The sequence below is a fragment of the Plectropomus leopardus genome, chromosome 14 (genome assembly GCF_008729295.1).
Source record: "Plectropomus leopardus isolate mb chromosome 14, YSFRI_Pleo_2.0, whole genome shotgun sequence".
Classification (NCBI taxonomy): domain Eukaryota; kingdom Metazoa; phylum Chordata; class Actinopteri; order Perciformes; family Serranidae; genus Plectropomus; species Plectropomus leopardus.
The window spans coordinates 8683962-8711249 of NC_056476.1; the positions used below are offsets into that span (position 1 = coordinate 8683962).

The 27288-nt window shown below is 36.9% G+C and overlaps 1 protein-coding gene across 3 annotated transcripts; it reads right to left on the minus strand.

The window, feature by feature from the left end:
* Positions 1-3864: 3864 nt before the first annotated feature.
* Positions 3865-24407, minus strand: LOC121953222 (synaptosomal-associated protein 23-like). Of its 3 annotated transcripts, none has more exons than XM_042500180.1 (8): positions 24265-24407; positions 18797-18911; positions 13385-13426; positions 12916-12964; positions 10973-11090; positions 9231-9401; positions 8934-9078; positions 3865-7004 (listed from the first exon to the last, which is right to left on the minus strand). In XM_042500180.1, exons 2-8 carry the CDS (start codon positions 18851-18853, stop codon positions 6942-6944), a joined length of 645 nt encoding a protein of 214 aa, XP_042356114.1. In that variant the 5' UTR covers positions 18854-18911; positions 24265-24407; the 3' UTR covers positions 3865-6941. The 3 variants fall into 3 exon arrangements, with proteins under 3 accessions (XP_042356114.1, XP_042356113.1, XP_042356112.1); XM_042500179.1 differs by lacking the exon at positions 24265-24407 and adding an exon at positions 24066-24201; XM_042500178.1 differs by lacking the exon at positions 24265-24407 and adding an exon at positions 23179-23215.
* Positions 24408-27288: the final 2881 nt, after the last annotated feature.

The following is a 27288-nucleotide window of genomic DNA, read 5'->3' on the forward strand; positions in this document are numbered from 1 at the left end:
AAAAATATCGGCTAATATCTGTCTGTTCTGCTAATATAAGGGTCATATGGTACTGAAAGGCAAAATTCAGTATCGGCAGTGACGTCTGTCGAAATTCGACAGATATATGAGTCAGGCTGATAATCGACAAATTTTTTCCAGGGAAAATTCATTATCAGCAGTGACGTCTGTCAAAAACTCGAATGATATATGAGTCAGGCCGATATTGCTTAATTTCGACAGACGTCACTGCCGATACTGGTTTTACCTGTTTCAGGACCATTTTACCTGATTTATCAGCCAAAACAATATAACTCAACTTAACGTGCCTTAATTTGTTCTGAAATATCCCAATCAGTGTCTAAACTGTATGAAATTGCAGTCAAATATTTTATGATATAAATAAAATAAAATTTAAAAAATATCGGCTAATATCTGTCTGCTCTGCTAATATAAGGGTCATATGGTGCCGAAAGGCAAAATTCAGTATCGGCAGTGACGTCTGTCGAAACTCGACTGATATATGAGTCAGGCCGATATTGCTTGATTTCAATAGACGTCACTGCCGATACTGGTTTTACCTGTTTCAGGACCACTTCACCTGATTTATCAGCCAAATATATAACTTAACTTTACGTGCCTTAATTTGTTCTGCAATATCCCAATCAGTGTCTAAACTGTATAAATCTACAGTCAAATCATATTTTATGACATAAATAAAATAAAAATATCTTATTCCTATTTCAGCTCTTATACTCTCATCCGTCACTCAACTTCCTGTCTGTCAACTCAACTTCCTGTCTCATTACTTAACTTATGGTAACTTTACTAACCTTGTTATCTCTCAACCCCACTTCCTGTTTCTCACCTCAACTTCCTGTTTCCTGTCTATCCTTGCTGTCTCACAACCCAATTGCTTGCAACTTGACTGACTCCTGTCTTCTTCACCTAACTTCTTGTCTTTCCCCCAGCGTCCTGTTTCTCAACCCAACTTTATGTTTTGGCGTCCCCTTCAGCTCTGTGCTGGTTTTGGGTTCAGCTCAGTCTCCAAAATTCTTCTGTTAATATCAGGGATCGAACCACCAATCCTAGGAACACCATCCACCTAACTTATCCACTAAACCACTTCTTCTGTTGAACAACAAACAACGACTTTCCATGTGATGCACATAAAGTTGAGTGATATATTATTTTGGCTGAAAAATCAGGTAAAACAGGAATATCGGTGAAGAAATGTCAGAGTAAAATCTGAGGTAATTTAGAAACTGTGATATTGTAACAGACTTGTCCATTAGAGAGTACTGACAGGTTTCAATATTCTAGTGTTGTTCTTTTGTTTGTGACACAGTTATTTCCTTGTCTTGTATAATTTTCTGCATTTCCCGTCAGCCGCATAATTTGTACTGTTGCGTATTCATTTCAAAGGAAAGCCTCCAACACAAAATCTTTCTAAATGTAACCACCATCTCACCGCTAAGCCAAACCTCCCAACTGCGTGAAAGTATTCTGCGCTCTATTTCACACTCTTGTTTGGACAGCAGTTCAAAGAAAAACAACTTTATACACACCAGGAATTGACCCACCAATCTCAAGAACACCAACCGCCTGACTTTACTATTGAGCTAAACTAACGTTTGCATCATTACCGGTGTCAGAAGCGAGTGACGAGCAGCGCGTGTCAGCTGCGTGTCAGCTGCAGCGCAGCTGCAGAAACGGTGGCTCGACGATTTTTCACGCGTGCGTCAGCGGAGATAGACAGTGAAGTGGTGTTTAGATGATTATACTGACTCTATACCACTTTATACTGCAGTTTAAACGTCTCTCTCTGTTACAGAGATGAGGAAATACAAAGCCGGCTGTTTTACTCCAACTTCCCAGCTTCCCTTTCAAAACAAAAGCCCCCTGACACCAACTCTATAGACAGAATCCTATCAGTTGCTGATAAAAGGCATTTTATCTTGAAACACACACAGAACAACCTGCTGCTCGGCGAGGCTGAAGTCATGCACGTCTGAAACCACCAAAAAAAAAATAAAAATAAAAAAGCCAGGCCGGACATGCATACCAAGTTTCGTGAGTTTGTTTAGACTTCTAAAAATGCAATTAATTTGACAGAAAAAATAATTATTCATTGCATGCCAAGATGGTCCTCGCATGGCTCATGCTCTGGCCCTAATTAAGTTTTAGAAACTAAAGTTCTCTATCATTTGGATTTTAATACTTGGTTTTGACAATGAAACAAAAGCCTTCATATGGTAAAATTACTGTTAAATACTTTCAGATTGGCAGGGCCTCTTGCATTTTTAAGAGACACCCAGAAATCTAGAAAGTCTGTTTTCTTTACTTGTATTTGAGTGACATTTAAAAAAAGAACAAATATGTTAAAAATGCTGCTTATTAAGAGTCAAAGTTGTTTTGGGCATAAAAAAAAATTGAAGGCAGATTAGTTGTAACACTGATTACGCTTACATGCACAAAATATTCCAGTTTTTGCCCTTACTCTGGGAAAAAAAATCTGTTAAACTGTTAATGAACAGCTAATGGAAATTAAAAGTCGTTTACATGCAACTGTGCATACCAGTTAAGGCACTCTAATATGTCATTATCATGGGAAAATATGGAAACTAGCTAGGAAAATATCCAGAGAACTATATTTTGAATAATTTGAAAGAATTACAGAATTTAAAATAATAATAATGATTTACTTTTCCCTGAATACCCTCCCCTCATTTTCAGCTAATAAATTCTCTTAATTTCTGGGTCTTAGCTTGGATTGACTAGTAATCTGTCTTTATGAAATACCCCTCTGATTTCAAACAAGATTTTATCTATTAGAAATGTGGAGTGTCAAGTTAAAGCCACTTGAGTTTAAAGCAGACGCTCTTATAAAAGCAGGTAAAGAACCATTTGACAGGTTTTTCAGTACCAGCCAAAGTCAAGGACAAGCTGTGGGTCGGCTGAATCTTGACTACTTTTCCAAACCACACAACAGGACCAGGCATGCCCTTTATCTAACGCGAGGATGATACGGTAGCAGCAGGGAGCTGAGGGAATGTGTCTTTAATATGAATGTACAGGAGAAAAAGAATCTGGTAACAAAGCCATTTTCGAATAAGAAATTCTAACCGATGTACACGTACAGGGAACATAGAGTATGTACAGTATATGGAAACTGCATTTATAGATGTTAATTATGTCACACACACACACTATCCCACTGCCGTCTTGCCTTGTACTGTGGGCTCTGTCCCTGAACTACGACCCAACGCAAGTGACCTCAATGAAACGATGGAAGTCAGATGCAGAAAGATAAACGTTCAGCTCAAGAGGAAATATGGTAGCATTATGACCAACTCTGTCTATTTACATTTACAAAAGGAACAAATAAGTTATTTTACCTGTGATCTTGTGGCCGTTTAAACAAGAAATAAAGAAGGTCAGAAGAACATCCCATCTACGCTACTTACACAAGTAGTTTATTTTTATTATTATTATTATTATTATAAACACACCTCAAAATGATTTGGGAAACTTGCATCACATTTACTCTAGTCTTGTTTTTATTGGTCACTATATCTACAGTAACTCAGACACTTCCTATGCTGTCACTTCAGTCCACCTAGTTTATTCCACCACTCCGTCCTACCTGCCTTTTCTGTTCAGTGGTTTTTAATCTGCATTTTGTACTCTATAGCTATGTAAAAAAATGTTAATTATCAAATACATTTTGAGAGAATAAACTTTAAAATAAACTTGTGAAACTATACCAGCTGGATTTATTTATTGACATTTTAATCTAAATTGTATAATTAATGTTTTGTTGCAGATTTTTCAGTGAATACTGATGTCCTTTTAATTGTTTCAACATTAAAAGGTGCAATACAATAAATTTCAGAATAGATTTATTGAATACAAACAATTTAACAGAGGCAAGTGTGAAACAAAAGGCTTTTTTTCTAACTCTGTTGAACAGTAATCTGTTAACCGAGCTAATTTCAGATAGGATGAGCTGCTTATGAACATATTCAAAAATCGACAAAACCGCTAGAATTACATTCCAGTGGCTGTTGGTAAAACAATGAATAAACAGCCTCCAGACAGCGAGTCAGCCTCAGGCTACACTAATTAGATCTCAACTGACAAGTAACAGGCCCAGGATGATCACTTATAGCAACACAAAGCCCTGAATAACAGTTCATTTCAATCTTTACAAACTCAATAGGTGTACGCCTGCAGCAGAGCATACAAATTATCACTTTTCTTCAAAACAAATAAGCCAGAAGATGCACACGAGATATTTTCAGCGTACTGTACTACTTTATCATTAGCCAATTCTGCACAGCGAGGCCTAAACAAAGCCCGCCAGGACTCAGCCCGCTTCTGCGTTTACTCCTTAAAACATCATTCATTTACATGTATACTTCTGCATCTTGCTGCCAGCAGTAATTTCTCAGCCTGGCTACAGCTTCGACAAAACAAATTATGCTTTCCATCGTCAGATATTATGATTCTGCTGCTGTGAAAACTGGCTATTTACAGAACAGACTCAAGAGGAGCCGTTTGTGATACAATGGCTGTTACAACACAACCATGGATCATCTTTAAGGCAGTGATAGGGTTCCTGCACATTCTCTCATTTCTATGTATTTTTTGTCAGACTAAGGGACTGTACTTTATTTATGAAAGAGGGGGGTGGCTGGGATGTTACTTCATTTTCTTTCTCATAGTCCTCCCCAGAGCTACAAGTAATTTTCCTTACGACTCCCTGAGTTATTGATACATGCATGACCCTCCCTCCATCATATATAACCATACTCCACAGTTTTTGGCTAATTTTGGAGTTTTTAAGAAAACACGCCTTTCATAGCACAGACTGTATATAAATATGGACGACATGATAGATCCCATCCAGATGATCTTGAAATGATCGTTTTTCTGCAAAGTTTGGTTTGATTTTTATTTGACGCTGTAAAATTTGCTGTAAAAAGGGGATTTGGCATTATGACTGCTGGCTATGGGCGCCAGTCTGTGTGCTCACAATCAATGGCGCTATTTCATGATTGGTCAGAGAGATGTATGGGGTGGGTACTCCACCACAGCAGAGGTTGTTACTGCTCAGACTCTAGCTCTAAATGATTTGCAAAATTTGCACAAGAGAGCTAAGTAGGGACATGTTGTCCATCTCTGTATACAGCCTTTATTTCAAACCCATTTGCAGGTTTTAGGGCTCTGAGAGTATTTAAAATAAATGCAAAATACACCCATTCAAAGCTGTGTCTATCCCCTTAGCAAAATTTAAAAAAAGACATAACACCCTTCACAATGCTTACAAAATTCTTTGCAGCAACCCCTCTTCTCTCATAAGTAGTGAACGGTCCCTAATTTCTTTCATTTTTATCATTCCAGGTCGTTTGCATTATGACAAAACTGCTGCACATGCCGTAATGAACATGGCCCAGTGAGCCAATATAAGAAATGATAGCGGATTAAACAATGTACAGCCGTGTGTTTCCCAACTGAACATTTGTTTTCATACTTTTACAGACTGTGCAATTATGAGACTTGAGGAAATTAATTTTCCGCACATTACCACAGTTGTGTAGGAACCCTGCATAGGCTGTTAAATCTCCTCTCGGGTGCTATAAATCTCTATTAACCAGGAGGTGACGAAGAAAGAAGAATGAAATTAGATTAACAGAATGACTACAGGCAATTAATACACAGCTACAATATGTTTCAGTATTTACATCAACACTGTGGCAAAAGTGAAAACCAGCCAGAAACACTAAATATGAAGTACAGCAGTTAATCTACTGATGGCAATCTAAAGTTATTCAACCACCGTTATGCTTCACATATGCAGTGTTATTATAAAATAAACTAGCTGCTTTGGAGAAGTTAATGATGCCCATTCCTCACGATACCTACTGACTCTCCTTCACATTTGGAAGGACAAGTGATTACTAGTATATATTAAATTCTTACACCAGCTCAGCGCCTCACGATTTGCTTGCAAATAGTTACAACCTTGACTTGTCATCAGCCAGGAAGTTTAAAACATTAAGTTGCTCTGACTCAGGGGTAGGTGCTTTGAATTACAGCATGACAGAATTCACCATGACTCACTCCAAAGCATCTTTAATATTTTTTTAAATAGCTTTTTCATCTGAAATGGCATAAATGAGATGAGAACAAAGTAATACAAAACTTTTTTCGCAAGTCATTTCTGCTTGATAAAGAATTATTAAATAGCAATTTTATCTCAAAACAATACACGATATAATAAACTTAATTACACAGTGAACCAGTAGGAATTTGAGGAAGATGAATTTGTTTCAAAGTTGATGTTTATGATTAAACTAGATGTAACAGTATCAAGAAATGACCAACAGAAGGGTGACACATTAATTAATGCCGTGCTGAATATCACCAAAAGACAGCCAATGAGCACCTGTGACGTCATTCATACAAACCAGTTGCACACAGACAGTGAGACACTTGATAGTCCCTGACTTTAAGAGAAAGGCAAACAGAGCAAAAATAAAGAAAGAAAAGCAACTGACCTGACTTCCCTTCCTGTGAATATAATATGATATGATACAACAGGCCTGGTGCATATTTGGTATCGAACAGCAGCGATAGGCAGTCAGTCACTTCATCTTTGGTGCAGTGTCTGATGCCCTCCTGCTTCTCAAAGTCCAGCATGACTATGAAAACGTGTCAAAGAGTAATATTGGTGGTGTCCAATTTATTAAATGTAGAAATGTTTGTTATATACACATCAGAGTGCAGTATGGGGCCAGCGCGCAGCTGGCAGAGATATTCTTTCTGGCCGAATTTCATTTTTTATGTCAAAGATTGTGTGTTTGTGCATGTGTGCACAATACATGCATTGTGTGTATGAGTGTGGTGACAGAGGCTCAAGGTTTATGGATGTAAGTGACAGAAAGAGGATTCCTTGTCTAGTTGATGAGCTTGTTGGCTCTCTGGTTTGCTTCATCAATACGATGTCTGTTCATTTCCGCCTGAAAGAAACAAAGAGGTCAACAGGGGGTTGCAATCCAAAAATTCATGCTATTTTTATTTTGAATTTCACTGACTTTTACCCTTTGAAATATAGATCTACATTACTTTTCTTATGCTGCGTGCAGATGCGTCTCACAAGCTATTTAACCCTTTGAAACCTAAGAAAATTGGATTTCTTTCAAAAGAATGAGGAAAAGACTACGACCAACTTGGTAAGAAAGTACCCACAAATTGCAAGAAATAACTTAAATGCGGAATAAAAATGGTTTTAAATAAGGGGGAAGAATTATTACAAAATGATCAAAGATTATGGAAAAAGTGGAGAAAAGCTATATTCATGATCATTCTAATTATATTCTTAAAATCATATAAAAAAAAGAAAATACACATATTTTTTTATTTTCTGCACTATTATTTGGGTCATTTTTGTGTGTTTTTGTTTTTTACTTTTCCATTTTTGTTTGGATTTAATTTCCTGGTAATTTTCCAGTAACTTATTACTAATTTCTTGCTATTTTTTGGGCCATGTGTTTTTTATGTGCCTCCTCCCATTGGGTTAAAAGAAATCAAACCAATTTGCTCACCTTTTAAAGGGTTTAATTCATTTCAAAAATATTCAAGGGCCACTGTGGAGTTTTTTTTTGGTTGTGTTTTTGGTTGAATTTTTCATACTATTTCACTAGACACAGGTGACGGTAATGCAGGTGGAGTTAATACACCTGTTGTTGGAAACGAAGAGACTGCTATCAAGCAAATGCAGATGCAAATTATGCTGCATTCCAACTCTGAGAGAAAAAAATCAGCTTTGCGGAAGCTTTAATAAATGGATATTAATATGTTTACCAGTTTGGTGAGCAATGCTGTGTTTGCTTATTTTAGCTTTATTTGCACATAAATGTGTATAGAAAAAGAAAATTAAACATTTTGAATGGCTTATGGGGATACAACCCTTTTAAATAACTATAACCATTTATAAAAATATTGCATAATGAATCAAGAATAAGCAGTATACAAAATTGCTGAAAATGTAGAAATGCCAAAAAGTTTGTATTTAATGGTGTACATATGAATCAATGAAATGCTAATGAGTCTATTTAATTATTTATTATTATTTAACATAATGTTTACAAGAGAACTCCACAGTGCACCTTTAATTTGAATGCACCCATTAGCATTTATAGTTTAAAGGGATGTGGAAGTCACACAAAAAAATATATATATGCAGAACTACATAACGTGCTCTAACCTTCTAACTAGGGATGCACTGATTTATCAGTCGCACATCAGCTGTTGTGCCGATGTTTGCCCACTGGTGTCATGTTCATTTTGCACAGGCTTAAAAGCAGAGCTTGAAACCAGTGTTGTTGGTTAACCCTTTGAAACCTGAGATAATTGGCTTAATTTATTTTAAAAACATGGGAAGAAGGCAATGAGCAATGAAAGCAGAAATTAGTAAAAAAAAAAAAATAAATAAATAAATTAAAAAGCAACAAGGTAAACAACACTTAGAAAAGTGCTTTAAAAATATATTAATTCTATTAGATAATTTTGAATATGTAATTATGATAATTATAAATATAGTTTTTTTCCCCAACCTTTATTCTTTTTCCCTTGATATTTTCCCTAGCTTTTTAAAACACAATTTCCTAAATCAACTAATCAACTAACTTGCAATTTGTGAGACATTTATTTCCAAGGTGACACGCCTCCATTGTTTCCCTGATAAAGCTTCGTTGTGAACAACAAATCTGTGCCGATATCAGCAGAAGTAAAAAGCTAGCTAACGTTAGCCATAGGCAGCGTGTGGCTGCAAATACCAGAAGTGTACTGAGTTACACTATGATGCGCTCAAGCTCCCTTCGATAAAATGAGTTTTGGCCGAAGGTAAATTAAAATGCGTGATTAGAAGGACAAAACAACTGACTAACCTTCTCAGTGATGTGGTCGATATGTTTGTTCTGCTTGTCTATCTCGTTGCCCATGTCCTGAGCCATAGTTTTCAGGTTGCCAATGATGCTGCCCACTGCATCCAGATTCTCCTCCATTTCATCCTCTCGTGCATCGTTGGTTATCCTGTGGATGTCAACTCAGTTTCTATTTTTTTTCCACAACTGTTGTATGTGTTTCAATGTGTCATTTATAACTGGCACTGAAGACTAGATCTTTTTTTTAAACGAACATTGTAGTAAAAGGTTCTTAAGAAAGCAAAATGTCCAGGCCCCCACCTCTTGATGTACGGGCCTGACGGCGCCGAGGCGTTCACCTGGCCAGCCTGGCCATTGCGAACACCTGAGGGCTGCCTTGAGACAACTTTTGAGCCATTGGCGTCGACTTCGCCTTCACCTTTAATACCCCAGGTACGCTTGTATCGTGAGTCATGCTCAATAGACGTCACCCTGGAGGAAAAATGTAAAGTCAATACAAACCGGGGAGATCTAGTGTGGTTTAAAACTTTAATACGGCTACAAGTTGGCTATTACTACAGTAACAGACATTAATCACAAGAAGTCAAAAAATATTCCATACCTTATCTTACGGTACTCATCAAAGAATCCTCTTCTCCAGAGTGAAAGCATTTTGGGGATATTTTTTTCGTGTTTAGAACCAGATATAATCTTACTATACATATATATATATATATATATATATATATATACACATATATATATATACATACATATATATATATATATATATATATATATATATATATATATATATATATATATATATACACACACACACACACACACCAATACTGCATATGGATTTAGTTTGATGGGACTATGCTCAGCACAGAGCAGAACAAACGTGATGTTTGAACTTGGTAGTAGCACCAACACGTTCTTAAAACATTCAAAACAACTGGGAATGCTCACAAATTGTATTCTCAATCTTTTGAGTATAAAAGGCACATTTGACAGGCACCTTTGTATTTTCTTTTTTTCCATATCATTCTTATAGTTCATGCTGAGTTCATGTGGTATCACACAGATCTCAGTGTTGTCATGAAAGCGCTCAATCCCAAGATAATGGAGCTGCGGAGAGGAGAAGGCGCTGGTTTCTGGAAATGTTTTTCCAGATCTTTATTCCTACTTTTTTCTTTTACTGATATGCTCAGTGTTACTGAACATAGAAACTGCTGGATAATAAAACAATCCTATAGGTGCATGGAATGGCCACAACTTCAATCATTTCTACTCAGTTTCTGAGAAAGCACACGTTGACCATGAGTTTGGCTTGGCAGCCATCTCTAAATACCAAAACACCCAAGAGCATTAGATGTTGCTGCTGTGGAGAAGGCGCCAGGCAGAGGTGCCAATCAGAGCAGTAGAGGGATTCAAAAAGCTTTGTTGTTGCAGTTGGGAACAAAACACTGCATCACAGTTGCTGAATTCAACAAATACTGACCCAGAATACAAAAGTGAATTAATTCAAGCTGCTGACTGTATTATTAGCCTTATCAGCATCATAGCCTTTAACATCACAATGCATAATACATATCTTTTTTTATTTTGAAAATTTCCTTTAAACTGCTGTTGACAACTAAAATGCCAAACTACTTAATAAACTACTGTTACAATGACGTAGTAGTATGCATGCAATGTTTTTTTTTCTGTGAAAGGAAGAGAACCAAATCGCTGACGTGAGGTCTTATTTTGGTGGCAAAAATTACACTCAATGTTCACGATACTGTGCACATAATGCACATAAGCTAGTATCTTGATTTTTAAATCAAAGAATCAGGTATTTTTCAAACATAGCTGATCAACTCTTAATTAAACCAGGAGAGTTTCATGCCTAACCAAGCTTTAGAAGTGCGTCAAATGATTGAGAAAATGACTATTGAAATACTCGACCAAAATGATCACGATACATACAAGCACAGCACACAAAAAGTAGCGAAAAGCATGATAACACAAAAGTGAGATGTGGAGGCTTAAGAAGCTCTGCGTGTACAGCGTACCTGTCACAGGGGCATACACAGAGGCCGCAGCACTTGGAGAGGTCAGTCAGGTTTTTCTCAGCCTGTTTCATGTCCTGGTTGATCTGGTCCATGCCTTCCTCCACACGCCTCAGCTGATCTGCAACACACACACACGCAGGAACCACGCACCACGTCACACTCCCCCCTTTTCTATATCTAGGTACTTTTTTTTTTTTTTTTTTTTTTTTTTACACCAGAAGATTTCCTTATTGTTAATTTTGTTTAGTGCATCACCTTTATTTATCCATTTTTAGAAAAGATTCAATTAAACTTTAACGATCCCTGTGAGGATTCCTAAATTGGGTCAATAACTGGGTCACTGCCACAGTAAAAAAAATTGGATGAAATTAACAAAAAACAAAGAACATAAATGCAGTACAACAAGTAATTATACATGCACATTTCTAAAACAGTGAAGGCATATCTTTTTACAGGAAAAAAAAACAAATTAAAACAATTTTAGCACAAATATAGACAAATAATTAGCCTTGAGAAAAACTAAGGACCAATAATAAACAGTATTTTAGCCAATATTGTAGGATGCACATTACAGAAATTAAAAGATTATTTCTGTGATCATCCTAGCCAATACTGATACACACACACAGATTAAAAACCAACTCCTGCAGGGAAATGCTGCTGTTAAAATGTTTCTGTTACATTTGGTGCACATATGTAAAAAAAAACAAAACAAAAAAAAAAAAACTCTATTACCACCTGATCTTTTTTATTACTTCACACTACACGATTTCTGAGTGCTTATGCTGCATTCACATGGATTCAAGCAGCGGACAACACCTTCTGGACGGCATGGGGAAAACAAACAACAGTGTGCCAGAATGGCAAGACAGCAAAACCAAACACGCATTAAGACATGTTGCTGTGGTGTCGCATTGTTTACAAAGAAAGGAATATTTAGAAAATGATTTCTTGCTTATTACTTGATGCAATCATTATAGTAATGCATGCAGCTATAAAATAGAGGTTTCTCTTTTTATTATGTTGCAAACCTAAAACTAAATTCCCTGCGAAACATAAATTCACCCTTCCACCTCAGTGCCGCCTACCTGCCATGTGTCAGGTTTTTATGCAATATCTCAGAAGGATTTGAAATTATGATCATATAATTCCTGTGTTGCCAACAGGGGGTCTGGCGCCGGGGGGGGGGGGGGGTCCTTAGGGGCACTACCGAGGGGCTAGAAAAATATTGATTGATAATTTATTTAAATTTGAAGTGTGTTTGACTAAAATGTCATCGAATACACATTAACATGAATCCAACATATTATAGAGATAAATCCAGTATTTTCTGCTGGCTTCACCTTATTTTACAGTCTTGCTCTCGTCCACTGAAATTATCTCTGATTTACCGTCTGCGTTAATCCATGTGAATGCAGTAGTAGAGGTTAGCACAAATTCCTTAAACTGTCCTTAAAGTTAAATATTATATAACAGCAAATACATCACTGAGAGCGTCACTGTACGATATTGATTGCCTTAAAAACGTGTTTCTGTAAAAATCTAAACAGGAAACCTGCTCAGTTAAATTTCAAATCGTTCTTTGAAATGCAAAGGCTATTGAAATAATGACTTTGCATGAAATCTTTATCATAGCACAATGACATCCGGTTGAGCTGCAACATAAACTTTCAAAAAAAAAAAAAAAGGAAGCAATCTGTTGTACATTGAGGATGTGTATATTAGTGCATTTTAGAAAAAAACTTTTAGATTGCATTAGCACTAGTCTGATATGTCATTACATATTTACAGTACTTTTCCTTTCAATATCAATGAAGATTGTCCAACAATAACTAAGGGGGACTTTTGAAACATTAGCATTCACACTTTGCTACAAAGACAAAGAGGAACAAAAAGTTTAAACAAGTACGTTAAAACTAGCACTGCTCAAGTTGTGTATCTACCTCCTTGCTGGTCCAACATCACCATGGTGTTGACGCCGGTCTGTTTGCTCTGAAAACACAAAAGTCACACACATTCAGAACCAATGAAAAGATTATAATTCAAATTTATGTATTGTAATGAAGTGAAATCACCAGGGTTGTACATATTCAATTAAATTAATTAGGATGATGGCTCGGTCCAGAATTTTAAAATTGGCAGGCTAGCATAATTATAAATACAAAAAAGTTAATTTACATCAGGAGCAACCTTTTCCTTGTAAGACTATGACTTGAAATACTACCACTTTAGAATCAGAATCTCACATTAACAGTTAATTATTATAACAATTAACTGTGGCTACAAGACTCTGCTATAAAAATCAGTTAAATGAAAAAATTCCAAGGGCTTTCTGGTCATCATTACACAGCTATGTGTAAGATGATATTGTGCTTTTGTGACAGTAGCAGCAGCAAACTGTCAAAGTCTCACCTCCTCTGCCATCCGCAGCATCCTCCGTGTGCTTTCCAGTGACTGCGGAGGGGGAGAAAAAGCAGGAGGTGTTAGTGAATAAAACAAGAGATGAGCAGATTAATGAAAACAATGACAAAAATTCCATAACTGCAATAACCAAAACCGGATCTACATGGGATTAATCAATTTTTGTTTTAGCGATCTTTCTGATTCTGGTCGGTTTGATTTTTCAGGCAGATGAACTCTATAAACATTTTTTATAATACAATTTGTCTGTGGATATGGCACCACCAGATGGCCCCTGCTGACGTGTATTATGACAATGACAAAAAACAGTGTATACTAGTTTTTCATAAAAGACAGCGTGGTGTGTTATTCCCAGTGACATTTTGCATGAATAACAGAATACAAGATTTGAATTTTGCTTCACAAGTTCATCCATAATTATCATTTGTGCCTCTCAAATACATTAGAACAGAAAGAACAATGAAGAACTCATCTGGCTGCTCAGTTCAATTTAAAGTTTTGTTTAAAAATGTTTTTCCATTTTACAAATTGACTGAGCAGTGCTCCAAGTGTGAAAGACCAAGTGATCGAACATCGCCAATTACAACAAAAGATGGAACATATAATGCACATCATTTCCTTGAATTTGCAACGCCCTTTCCCATTATGGAGACAATGTAATTAATCCGGTCAGACCACGACAGTGAATTATCTAATTTAAGATCCAGTAATTTGGTTTTAATGACCAGAGCATTTTTCTATCTTACAAGACAAATGCAAAGAGGACATGCTCACAATTAAGAACAAGGGACTGCTTGGCACTGTTTTGATAATCAGTTAATTATTGAAAGAAATTTTTTTGACAAATCAACTTACACTTTGAGCTCTTAACACTATTCAAGCTTAGAGAAATGAACACTGATGGTATTAGTCCATATTATATACACTAGGTTTATTATAGTTATCTAAAATGCTAGGCATGGCAAAACATTTTAATAACCTGAAATTTAAAAATAACAACAACCCATACTTAACAAAAGAACAGAAACTTAAAAGATAAGTGTACTTACAAAACTAAGTAAAACAAAATTTAAAAACATATACAGCAAATATCTTTAGTTGCAGTCTTGTCAATTTGGCCAAATTTGTCAACACAAGCATGAGGAGGTATTTAGACAGGGATGTCTACACAACTGTGAGTCAGCTGCTGTTCCTGTTCTGAACATTTTAAATCATGGCCCTGACTAAAACCCCAAATAACACTGAAACAAATAAAAAACTTTTAAACTATAAAAAGTACATTGAAACAAGCAAACTCACTGGAAACTAACTTAAAATAAACTAAATTGAAAATAAAAATAAAAAATGGAATGAAAAAACAATCAAATGAAAAATGCAATACTAAAATATCTCGGATATACATATTGCCAATTATTTTTAAACATTTTTTATTATATCTTCTGTTTTCTTTAGTTGAAATAATTGGTTAGTTTAAGTTATTATTCAAGAAGAAGAAAAAATGCCAAATATTTTGCTGCTGCCTCGCAATCATGATTGTGATTAGTGATTTTTTTTAGCTTATCTGACAATAAACTAAATGTTTTCCTTTTTCTGATGTAATCTTTAGTTTCAGCGCATCCAATAATCAGTGTTCAGTATGCATAATGACTTGTTGGAGTATGCTTCATTTTGTCACTTCTCCACTGTGAACACACTACATACCAAATCCTTTTTACAATTAACATGCAGTGCAGATTTGGGACGTGACTACAGTGTTCCTGGGCTAAGCTCTCACTGATCAAGTGACAAAAATGACTAACAATCGATACCAACACAGACAAAAACACACACATGCACACACAAAGAAAAAAAAATTGACTAAGAACAGGAATGCAGTTAGTTCAGGTGAGTTACGCCTTTTGTGCCACTATTAATAGAAGGTGCTGTACAGAGAGCAGAGCATCCAAAGGAGCAAAGCATGGAAGTGACTCAGGGCATGACTCTATTGTTACCATCACTAATGAACTGTTAACAATAGAGAGTGGGGATGCGATTCCTCATTCTCTCTGTGCTATGTTTGCTCTGAATACATTAATCAGCGAGTTGAGAAACAGACAAACAAGGAATTGGCGAGAGAGCTGTGTTGAGCTCAGCCAGGTTTTTGTTGGCTTAGCCAGAACATCACTTGGGTGGATAAACATTACGTTATGTCTCCTAAAATCCTTGAACTTGGCTAATTAAGCCAGAAATCGCTGTCTTTGCCAAATTTTCCAGATTGGGGTGCTGTGACAGATCTTTGAGAGACAGACAATGGCATGTTATTTTTCGTCATTTATTTGGGATGGCTTAAATGTAATTATAGCTGGGTGACACACGTGCAGGTTTCTGCAAGCTACATGTAAGGCATTTTGGACATGCATTAGTGTTATACTACTGCAAAAACACAAAACCAAAGCCATTTTAACTACTGGACACAGGTAACAGCACTGACATTAAGAGGACAGCTTGTGTCAGACTTCCTAAAAACAATCTTATCGCTACAAATTCCGATGTTGCCCTGATACATTGCCGGCCATGCTCTTTGTGTTTCAGGTATGAGAGATTACCGAAAGCCAGAGTGAGAAGTAGCATTAGCAGAAGGACCCTCCCATGCCCTGTCCTTTCTATGATCTGCTAAGTCAACCAGGCAGCAGCAAGAGGACGAAAGAGAAAAAGAGAAAAGAGCATGTTAAGTCAGAAAGCACACACGAAGAGAAGAAACACAGCCAAGAAAAAAAAAAGAAAATAATACAAAGACAATTAGTGCAGTCAAAATTACAAGAAGGTGAAGTGCGCAGCTATGAGCCCAGCTAGACCAAGTTAATTTGCCTCCATTTGAATCAGATGGCTGATCATATGATGCCCCGGAGTGCTGATGAAACAATTATCTCCTTGATAATAAAACGCTTAGATATAGCTGACAACATTCAAACTGTCAAAACCACAGAGGGGAAAGCGAGCTATCAGGCTAAATTAGGCGTAAAGCCTCACACACTTCCTATTAATGCTTAGCTTAATAATCAACTGTGAACGCAATGAATCTAATTACCCACCCTCTGCTCTTTCAATGCTACTGTATTTAGAAGCAACTCCAGGATTGTGTATGTGTGTGTGTATTTTTTGCCCTCCTAAGGCTTTACAACTAAGCCAAAAACTGCTGTCGTCAACATGATTATGGATTAAATGATAATTCCATCACACTAATGATAAATCTAGAATATTTTCAATTATGGTTTTAAATCAAATATTTAAATATTACTAATGCACAAATTACATAATGAAACTGAACATACATTTGATTGAGTCACTGCACTTTGAACATTAAAGCCACAATTGGTAACTTTTACAAAAATAACTTTTAGTCATATTTGCTAAACTTACTAAATCCATAAAGTATTACATAAGACAGAGTTTGTGAAAAATTAATGTTTCTCCTCCTCTTCATAGTGCTTCTGATGGCATTTGCTAGTATCTATTGCGGCTGTTTCAGAGCAGGGCGGCTGGGTCACAAAGTTTCTCATTTTACAGCTAAACAATACAGTGAAATATGTTTCTGAAAACATCTGAGGTGAAAAATTGGCAATGCAGTAACGAAATATTTTATATTTCCATATAATTTACATTTAATCAGTGCTGCCAAGTTTGACAGTTTGACCACAGTTCATGAGCAGTGACAGCTGCGCTTGCAACTCCTCAGCTCTGATCGGTTGTTCTTGTTCACATGCGGTGGTTTTCTGCAAATGCCAAAAGAGCACTACAAGGAGACAGAGGAATATGTTTTTTTTTTCCACAAATGATCTGTCTCATGTTTGACTAATATCAGAAAGACAGTCAACTTGTAACACGCCTTTCCATATTCGCTTTCCACTAACTGATTTCTTTTGGGGTGGGATGGTCGTGTTAATTGTCTCTAAACAATCACTAGAGACCAATGTATTTGCATAATGTCATTTTAAGTCTACTGAACAAATTAAAATATCTGGTGATTTTGAGAAAAGTTGATTAAGAACCGCCTTGATAGCAGCGTCTATCTTGTCTGTAGCACTCGCCTATTTTGTTATTGCTCCTCAAAGGATCCGGTGCACCGCTTGATAACGCTTGATAACGCTTCACAACAGCATGATAACAGCATAAACACAGCATGTCTGTCCCACCTCGGTGCTCATTGGCTGTTCTTGTTTTGTTTTTTAAATTTTAACAGAAAAAACACTATTTCTTCTGGCAATGCCAGACAAATGAGACGGGACAATTTTTTAAACAAAAAATACAGCTTTAAAGGAATAGTTTATACATCTAATATATCTAATGTTCGTTTGTGTTAACTAGTGAGCTTTCAAGGTACAGGTAGATTATTTCTATTTCAAGACATAGCCAGACTAACTGTTTCCTCCAGTTTCCAGCTTTTATGCTAAATTAACTGCATGCTGACTACAGTTTCATATTTAGCATACAGGCATGAAAGTGGTATTAAATATCCAGTCTTACTCTTAGTCATAAGGGAAAAGTTTGACATTTCAATCATTTGCTTTCCTGCTTTCTCAACCCCTGCAGGACTTGTTTGACATCTGAGATGAATTCATTGTCCCGATTGCGTGATTGTGGATAATTAGCATACACGTATTAGTCCTTTGTCATGAATTAAAGTGATGCTTCCTTTTCAGTATCAAATTGCTGAAAGGTGTTGGTCAAAAGGTGCCAGTTTCATCCTCCACAGAGAGCGGCGGTGGTCAGCTTAAAATGAGTTTCTGTGAATTCAAATGGTTTTCACAGTAGCACTAAAATAAGGTAGCGCCGCAATTCAGAGCAGGGGGATTTTAAATATTTTCCTGGGATGTTGCCTGGAGGCAAAGCTCAAATTAAACACGTAAATATTCATGTGTTATTAATCTAACAGTGTAAACTTTGTCACCTACATTGAATTGTTTGCTTGCCTGCAGGCAAATTTCACATTTTTACATGTTCAGCTCATCTTTTGTGCATTTATGTTCAATTCATTAATTTTAATTAATGATTTAGACATGCATCGGTAAGTACAATAATATGTTTTTTTTCTTTCTAGGAAATGTCCAAGAGAATTATTTCTAAATCATTCAGAGATTATTGCCCCTTAAAATAAAGTTTTATTGAAAAAAAAAAACACTATAAAGACATTATACAAACTTCCCAAATCACTCCTGCTACATTATCCACTTCCTCCCGGTCCATCTGTATCCTCAGTATGTTGCAAACACAAGGCTTCTCCCTGTAGCTTGCACGGTTTTGGCATTTGATATGAAAACATTTTGGGCAGAAAATCCCTCTAAGGAAGTTTCATTCTCACTAACAGACCCACAGTGAGAGAAAGAGGAATTGAAGTGGGATCATTGTGTTTGTGTGACTTTGTACCTCGTCCGTCACTTGGTTGGCCCTCATGGTGATCTGTTCCACAGTCATGTCTTCCATGTTGCTGCTTTCCTGTTTGGAGGCTCCCCCCGTGGCACCAAGCTCGATTTTCCGCGGCCTGGAAGAAGGGCAGATTTCAAAAGGTCACAGAGGGCATCGATTATCATAAAGCTCTGTGACTCAAATAAATCAGAGTCCAAGCTTTACAGCTGTAAAAAATATTCTGACCATACAAGACCAAAAGCAAAATAAATTAACTGCCAACCAATTAACAGAAAATAGGTTAAAGACAATTTCTATTATGGCCTAGAAGATATGGCATTTTTGAGACCAATACTGATATCAATATTCAGGATACAGAATCTCATAACAACATACCTGCTGATGTGAATTTTCAAACAGTGTTCTTACAGATTAAAAGGCAAGTTAGATTTAAGACTTTTAATATGCCATTTGAAAATACATTTAAGATCAACTTTACAAGATCTAAAATTAGAAAGAAAAAAAACATGAACTGATATCAGGGACAATTTCCCCGTCTTTAGCGGGTCTCTACCAACACCCCTTAAGGGAAATATCTGTCTCTTTCTTTTATTTATTGTATATCAGGGTCAGTGTCTCAATGCCTCATGCTACACCACAACATAATGCCACAGTACAAGTCAGAGCTCACTGTTTTAGACTACTACATCACTATGTAATCTTAAACATGGAGAGCACACTTAAAGGCTCAACATTTAACTACATAAGAACATCAATGTGCATGTCACTCATATGGAAAGGGAAAAAGGAGATGCAAACCCTAAACAAATCAGACTCAATTCCTGCCCCTGGAGGAGCGTTGGGAGTCTGAACACATACAGAAGGAAACACAAATCGGTTTCAATGATGAGGCAAAACTATCTTCTGTGAGCCTAGAGCAGTTCCTTGTTGGTGTAAAGCTTAGCTGCAGTGTGGCATGCAGAGTGTATGCTAACAACGAGGGAACGGGGATGAGGAGGCTCAGCCGTAATAGAAATAGAAATCAGAATAATGAGATTGGATGTGGGTAATTGGCAGAAGTATGCAAAGCATTACCACAGTTAAATTCAATACTAAAATTTAATTTCAGTACAAATTAGACATTAAAAAACAGCAGAGCAGAAGAATGAGAAGTTAAATTAAGTTTGTAGAAATAAAATTAAACGAGATAAAATTGTTGGTGAGAGTTTAAAAGGCACCTTACTGTCAAAGGCAATGTTAAAAGGTATGCCTTTCAACAGAAGTTCTCTTCAGAGCATCCACAGATAACATGGACACTCTGAGGGTGTTAACACGTCAGTTTATGTTATTCTGGTTTTAAAATGGCAGCATCACAGTAAAGCTGCAACGATTAGTCGATTAATAGTTTTAGTCATTTTTTCAAGCAGAGATGTCAAACATTTACCGGTTCAAAATTCAAGAATTTGCTTCTTAATTCAAGAATTTGCTGCTTTTGTTGTCATTGATGACAATAAATAATGTGAATAAAAGTTTGGGGGATTTTGGACTGTTGGTTGGACAAAAGAAGAAATTTGAAGATGTCACTTTGGGCTGTGAGAATTTATGATCGCATGTTTCACACATTTTATAAACTTAACGGCCAATCAATTAATCATGAAAATCGATACATTAATCAAAAATGAACAGTTTAACAGTGACACATGCATGATTGTTTTAACTGAGTGAAATAAACAGTGAATGGCTCAACTTATCAAATCATTCACATTACATATGATTTTCTTTTTTTACATAGAACTGAATTGTATGTAACTGTGAGTGTGTAGGGTTGTTTGTCTATATGTGTCGGCCCTGCGATGGTCTGGCGAACTGTCCAGGGTGTACCCCGCCTTCCGCCCAATGACAGCTGGGATTGGCCCCAGCCCCCCCGCGACCCTTACGAGGACAAGCGGTTACAGAAAATGACTGACTGACTGACTGACTGAATTGTATGTAAATATTCAAATCACATTTTACAGACATAAAGTATATCTACCAAGGGAATAGGCAAAAAAAACAAGAATCAATCATGATTTTCATTGCAGTTTTTGCATCTCATGCTATAAACATGAACACAGGTCTTACATAGTAACATACTAAGAAAATGTATAATGCAAACCAATATCACCAGATGTGGATTTAAAAATTGTCAAACAGCAGAGATGATGCACTGCAGGTACTTAATTGGCTAAAAGCATTGTGCAAAGTTTACAAAATACACTGCTGCGATGTATTAAATAAATGCTATGAAGTGCATCAAAATGCAACCAAGTTCAACTTTGGTTCCTCAAGATAAAGTGGTTTAAAAGTCTCAGTGTCAGCTACTGAATCTCAAATTAAAGGGCTCCACTGTCAAGGCCTTGATACTTCCGTTACACTGATCTCATGTGACTTCTGTAAAATGAACTCCCACATCTGATTACAAAAACTGAGTTGCGTCCTGATGTCAGCTGTGTGCAGGCTCAGCGTTCAGATTAAAATTAAGATTTCATGATCTTGCACAACAGAACAGACATAATGTCAGAAAGTGTCACTGTGAAGCCTTGACTGTGTGGACCAAGAGCAGGAAATGCACGACTGGCCGCTTGTTGTGAAATGTCATTTTTCTGTGCTTTTCATTAGTTAAAGCAAAGGACTTCATTAAAGATAAGTCAAAGCACAGCAAAAAGAAACAGATCAGAATAAAACGTTTGTATGTGTCAGAGGAAGGTAAAAGCAGGACTATACAAAAATTGCAGCAAAAAAGTAATCAAAAAAGTAAATGCCACTTGAAATTAAGTTTGGCTTAAGTTTAATTTTATTTTATCCAAATGTTTAACATACATGACTTTTTTGTCCAGTGAAATAATTAGATTATCCACAACAAATTAAACGGCCATTTTTAGACTGACAGCATGGAAGACAATCAACATATTATGTTATCATAAAATTATCTATTTGGTTTACCAACAGAAGTGGGAAATATCTGGCATTTCTGGCTGGTTTTGTGTTTCTCCCTGGATCGCATCATGATGAGTTTAAGGAAAGCAATTTATTAAATTATTTAACCCAAAATGTATTTATTTTTTTTAAATGTTACTAGTTTTTGTTGAGATTTTACAAGGCAACTGTAGAAAAAACAATTCATAATATCTTACTTCCCATGTTTGAGCATTTTTAAGACTTGAAAGATTCATTTAGGTCAATTTAATACCAATTAAGGCTTTATTTTCACATTAATGAATTTGATGCCTTTCAAGAATTTTTAAGGATCCGCAGGGCCCTAAGCAATCCACATAGTACCTTCTGCAGGACACATTTCTCATGAATGCGACCACAGCGACAGGCAGAAGCAGACACAGCTTGAGCAATAAATGTGGTTTCACTGTGTTTTTTCTTAGTAATCCATTTGGAAATGCATTCTGATCACAACATGAGCTAAGCTACGTTGCAGCACGGTTTAACGGATACAAATCCGATCCAAACAATATCTGACTCGTGAATCAAGTGACCTTCATGCAGTGCAGCGTCACAGGATGCACTAAAATTATATGGTGTAATAGCAGCCTCCAACAGACTTTGATACACAAGGTAACGTGAGATCAAGATCATCATAGGCAAAGACTTCAGCTTGTTTTCTGGGATTCAGAAACACTGCACTGTCAAGGACAGAGCCGGTTAGCCATAAACACAAAGCTCTGCCCCCCCAACAGATACCAACATTCAGGAAACAGCTTTACTCCCTTTCCCTTTTCTTCCTCTCCTGTCATCCTCTTCCCCTTTAAAGTTCAAGTGGCATTTTCTTGTTTTTCAAATAACCCCTGAACTTCAAGTTCCCTTTCAAACCTGCAGCAGCTAAACATCCTGAGATAAAAACGACAGGGAAAATAGATAGTCTACTTGGCAGACAGTTCAGAGGATTTAATGTTGTTGACTCTGCTTTTTTTTTTTTTTTTTGGAAAGAGAGCACTTGGTTCACACAGGCTTGACTGCTTTTCTAACTGATTATTGGACTTGGCAAGATACTGATCTGTAACGCTGAAGGAGGACTCTTTCACACACATTGCTCTCTTTTGAAATATCAAGCCACAACAAGAGCAGATGAACATGTCAACACTAAAAAGATCAATTCTATGTGCCAGTAAACCAGACCTCAGTATAACTGGTATTGATTTATCCTTATGACACAGTGATGAGAAGGTTACACCTAAGCCGCACATCAGTAAATACTAGTTTTTTTGTTACCTGTGCAATATGAGCCTATCATCACACAACAGTAAGCCCTATACTTTCACACCGGCTCACACTCAATAACACAAGACTGTGACACCACACCGCATGTGTTCACAGCCACAAGAAGGATAATTTAACAAGCAGAGAGGACATACCCATTCATGTTGCAGTTTCTTCACAGCACCAACACCAAGTGTCACACAATACACAATAGCCCCTACACTGAAACATTTCTTGTTCTTCTACCCAAACCTGTTCCTCCACATCTGACAACACTGACGTCTTTTCTTATTTCTATCATATGTTCATATCCTCCTTCCTTAAAACCTTAACTTTTTTTTTTTTTTTTTTTAAATTTGCCCCCTAATCTTGCCCTCACTGATGACAATATTTTTACTTTAAATGTTTTGGGCAAGGTCCTACACCTTAAGGCACATTGGATTAAGGACTTTAAGTATTTTTAATGCCATTTGGAATTAAATTAAAGACCAGTTTTACAACAACCAAAACGGACAATCACTTCCTTAGGGTCAATTTTTCCCAAAATATTTATTGTAACACTAAACATGACTTTTTTAGTGACGTTCATGCGAGGACAATCTGGCAAATGTTATGTATTTAAAATAACTAAATAAAACATATATATCAAAACAACAATGAAGCCTTTAAACGATTTATTTAAGACATTCTAATACCAGTCGAGGCTTTATTTATTATTTTGGTATTGCTGACCTGTTTACAATAAAACAGCAAGAGGGGCTATGACATCATGCTGCCCGGACAAAACCTAGACCGCAACATTTAATTTCATTCCCAGCGTAATTTATATCTTACACAAACAGCTGTTTAACGAGGGTCACCTGATAAACAGGTGACTTACAGCTGAACGAGAAGCTTTTAAAAAAGCACTATCCCACACCCAGGACGCCACAGTTATGACTGCAAACTTTCCCCAAAAAACACTTTCAAACTAAATCAAAGAGTTTAAAAAAGACGCGAAAAGTGTCGAAAAGTTTCCCATAGCATATTAAAGTTGTCTTACATTGTCTGAAAAGTCTCTGTAGTGTCAGAAAGGCTCGTAAACACGCCAGGACTCCGTCAGCAACTTGATAACCTAGCTAGTATGCTACTAGCTTACTAGTTAGCTAGTTCCGCTTCCCTGTGAACTAACGCCACAACTCAAACAACTATGTCTGGAGGGAAAAGGGAGGGGGATATTTATCTAGGGAGTCAATACTCACAATTAACTCTTCTTGTGTTAAAAGACGAGCTCGGTACTCCTCCTTGTTGACGGTATGTGAACTTGGCTCCGGTTAACTTCTGGATTCCTTCAGTGGTTTCCTCGTCTGACCGCTCGGAGAGTGTCGACTGGTGCGTTCAAGTGCTATCGGAAATAACGTGATTACAGAGCCAAGTCTGTGTGACCTTTTTGTAGTCTCGAGAGCGGGAAACGTAGCCAAATCAGATGTTTTTTATCTTCACTTTTACAGTTCAAAGTAGACTTGTTTCTCTCTTTTTTTGGCATTCTTCCTGCTTTTATATGCGTTAATCCTCAATACATAGTCGATTTTGTTTTTGAGTTGCATTTCAAACCGTAGTTCTCTGAGGAAGGAGCTTTCTATGAGCACATGAACGCATCATATGATGCTGCGCATGTCCTGTCATATGACTCCATAAAAAAAGAGGCGCTGCTCATTTTCCCCACATGAGTGCAGCATTTACCCTTCACCCAGACCTCCCCCCCACCACCCCTCCGCCCCCCCCCCCCTCCACCCTCTTCTCCGTATTTTACATGAAGACAGTGCTGGATATTTTTCATAGTTTTTCTGAGATGCTCTGAAATCTGAGCCTCTAGCATTGAATGTGCTGTGTAATTCCCCAAGTTTTATGGTTTAAACCACAAAAGCCTGTTCAAGGTGACTGCAAAGACACTGGGCAGAGTGCCAGCTCACATATCAACTGACAGTGTCTAAAAGCCAAGTGTGTTTTTTCCTTTTGCTCCTGTCTAACTGCAGCTAAGTATTTTTTCATTGTTGGGTGACCTACAACTAAATACCTACAAGCTGAACATTTTGCAACAACTCTGAATTTGCACAAGGGATGCTCTGGAGCTGCCCTCACCGGACTGCCCATGGTGCCTGAACGGTGCCCAACTCTCTCTGCCCATGTATCTTTTATAGAGTCTACATAGCATGCATTATTCAGCAATAACACATGGTCCAGATGGACTTTTGTGAGTGTGCGCCTATGCATGGTTGTGTGGTCCGTAGTTAACTTTCCTGCTGTGCCGTTTTACCATTTCACGCCACATCCAACAGTGCTTGAAGAGCAAAGAATTAGTATTTCCTCTGTAATTACAACTAAGGTATAATGTTGAGTGTGTCTGACAGAGGGTGTGTGTGTTAGAGCAAGAGAGAGGAAGGAAGAATAGATGTGAGAGAAAGAGAGGCAGATTAACTCTTTCAAACCTGAGAAAATGGGTTGAATTTCTTTCAAAAACATGGGAAAAAGGCAATGAGCAACTTCCCCAAAAAATGACCAAAAATGATAAAGAAATTAGTAAAAAAAATAATATTATTTAAAATAAGATAATAATAGAATAAAAAGTTACAGGGAACGTAGTGACAAATAAGTAGAAGAAAAAAATAAGGAGAAAACAATTTTAAAATTGAAGAAAATGTTAAGAAAAGGTGAAAATTTAAAAAAATGTTTTCTTTTGTAACATAATTTGAAATATATAATAAGAAAAATTATAGTTTGCCGACATTTTTCCCTATTTTTTTGTCAATATATAATAATCTAATATTCACCACCATTTTTTAGGTCACTTTCTTGTTATATTGTTTTTTTACAATTTGAGTAATATTTCTTGCCATGTTGCTCATTGCAGTCTTGCCCCATATTTTAAAAAGAAATCAAACCAATTTTCTCAGGTTTCAGAGGTTTAAATGCTTGCGAAAAGCGTCTGAATACAGCACAAAACTGATGTCGTTCCAGGTTTTAAAGGGTTAAATGTGTAATAGTTACTACAGATGGCACGTTCAGGATCAAGCTCTTTCATCATGCCATTCCTCATTAATAGAGTTGGGAGCGCTGCCCTAATTCCATAATTCCTAAATCATGCCAGTTAGTTGAATACAGGGAGACAAAAGTACATGCAGGAGAGGAGAATAGATTAGCCTATAGCCCAATAATGTGTCTGTGAGAGCAAGAAATCAACAGAGGAGCAGAGGAAAAGAATAGAAGAGAGCTCGCCATCTGCATTTCCTGGCTTTTCTTTTTGGTTGTTGCCAAGACCAACATCATATAGGCCAAATTTATCCTGGCCAATTCCTCTCCCACATGCATGCCAGCCAATGAAAATAGCTTGAATAATCAAATGATTAATAAGATCTAGAAGGGAATACAAGGGGATGTAATAGTGTGTGTATGTGTGTCAGTGACATAGCCCAGATCCCTAGTTTCCCATGATTTTCAAGAAGCACATCTGTTCAGTTCTGGCTCAGTTCCAGCCGTATTACACTTCCATCTTTCCTCTCACAAGGATTCAGACATGGGAAGGTTTCAAGGCCTTGCTTGATCGGGCTTAATTTTACGTGAGGCTAATTCCGCTGGTACCTGATACTTGTCAAGACAAAGAATTGGCTGACCAAGCGCGTTTCAATATTCAGAGATAATTTCATTCCCTCGTCTCCTTTTCAGTGGAATCTACTCTTTCTCCGTTTGAATTGAGCTCTCATATGAAGCAATTTGATGGAAACTAGAGACATCGATAGCCATTAGCCCGCTTTGCACAGGAGGGCCAAACATGGCAGGCCAAGGCTCATCTATTATATTCATGTACCTCAGTTTTCCCCCAAAAACAACGTTTCTGATATTCTTTTTGCAACACGCTGCCAAAAGAGGCGAGTCAGTGGTTTCAAATAACGCTTTTAAAACAAGGCTGATAAATGTTTCAAGCTAGCACTGACCCACACAAGCCCCAAGTGTCTATTGTCTTATCTGTCGACTCATGTCTAGATCTGGAGAAAACCTGAGCTCAAGAGGAGAGGGAAACATTTCATATTCATTTTTTAGACATTTAGCCTTTAGGCATGTAATGGTCCCATGTCTATTTCAAGGACACCTGACTTGTGATGGACATAGGAGCTGCACAATATAAAATTATTCTATTAAAAGTGAAAATACTTCAGCACAAGTACAAAAAAATACACCAAAATTATATTAAAGAGACAGTGTACCCCAAAATAAAATAAAAAACATTT

Bases quoted from the DNA above. Each gene is read 5' to 3' on its own strand.
- LOC121953222 (XM_042500178.1), bottom strand. The intron at 9,402-10,972 runs GTACGCTGTACA...TTTTTCCTCCAG, and splicing joins TGTGTATGCCCCTGTGACAG to GGTGACGTCTATTGAGCATG. The intron at 7,005-8,933 runs GTTAGTCAGTTG...TGTTTCTTTCAG, and splicing joins TCGACCACATCACTGAGAAG to GCGGAAATGAACAGACATCG.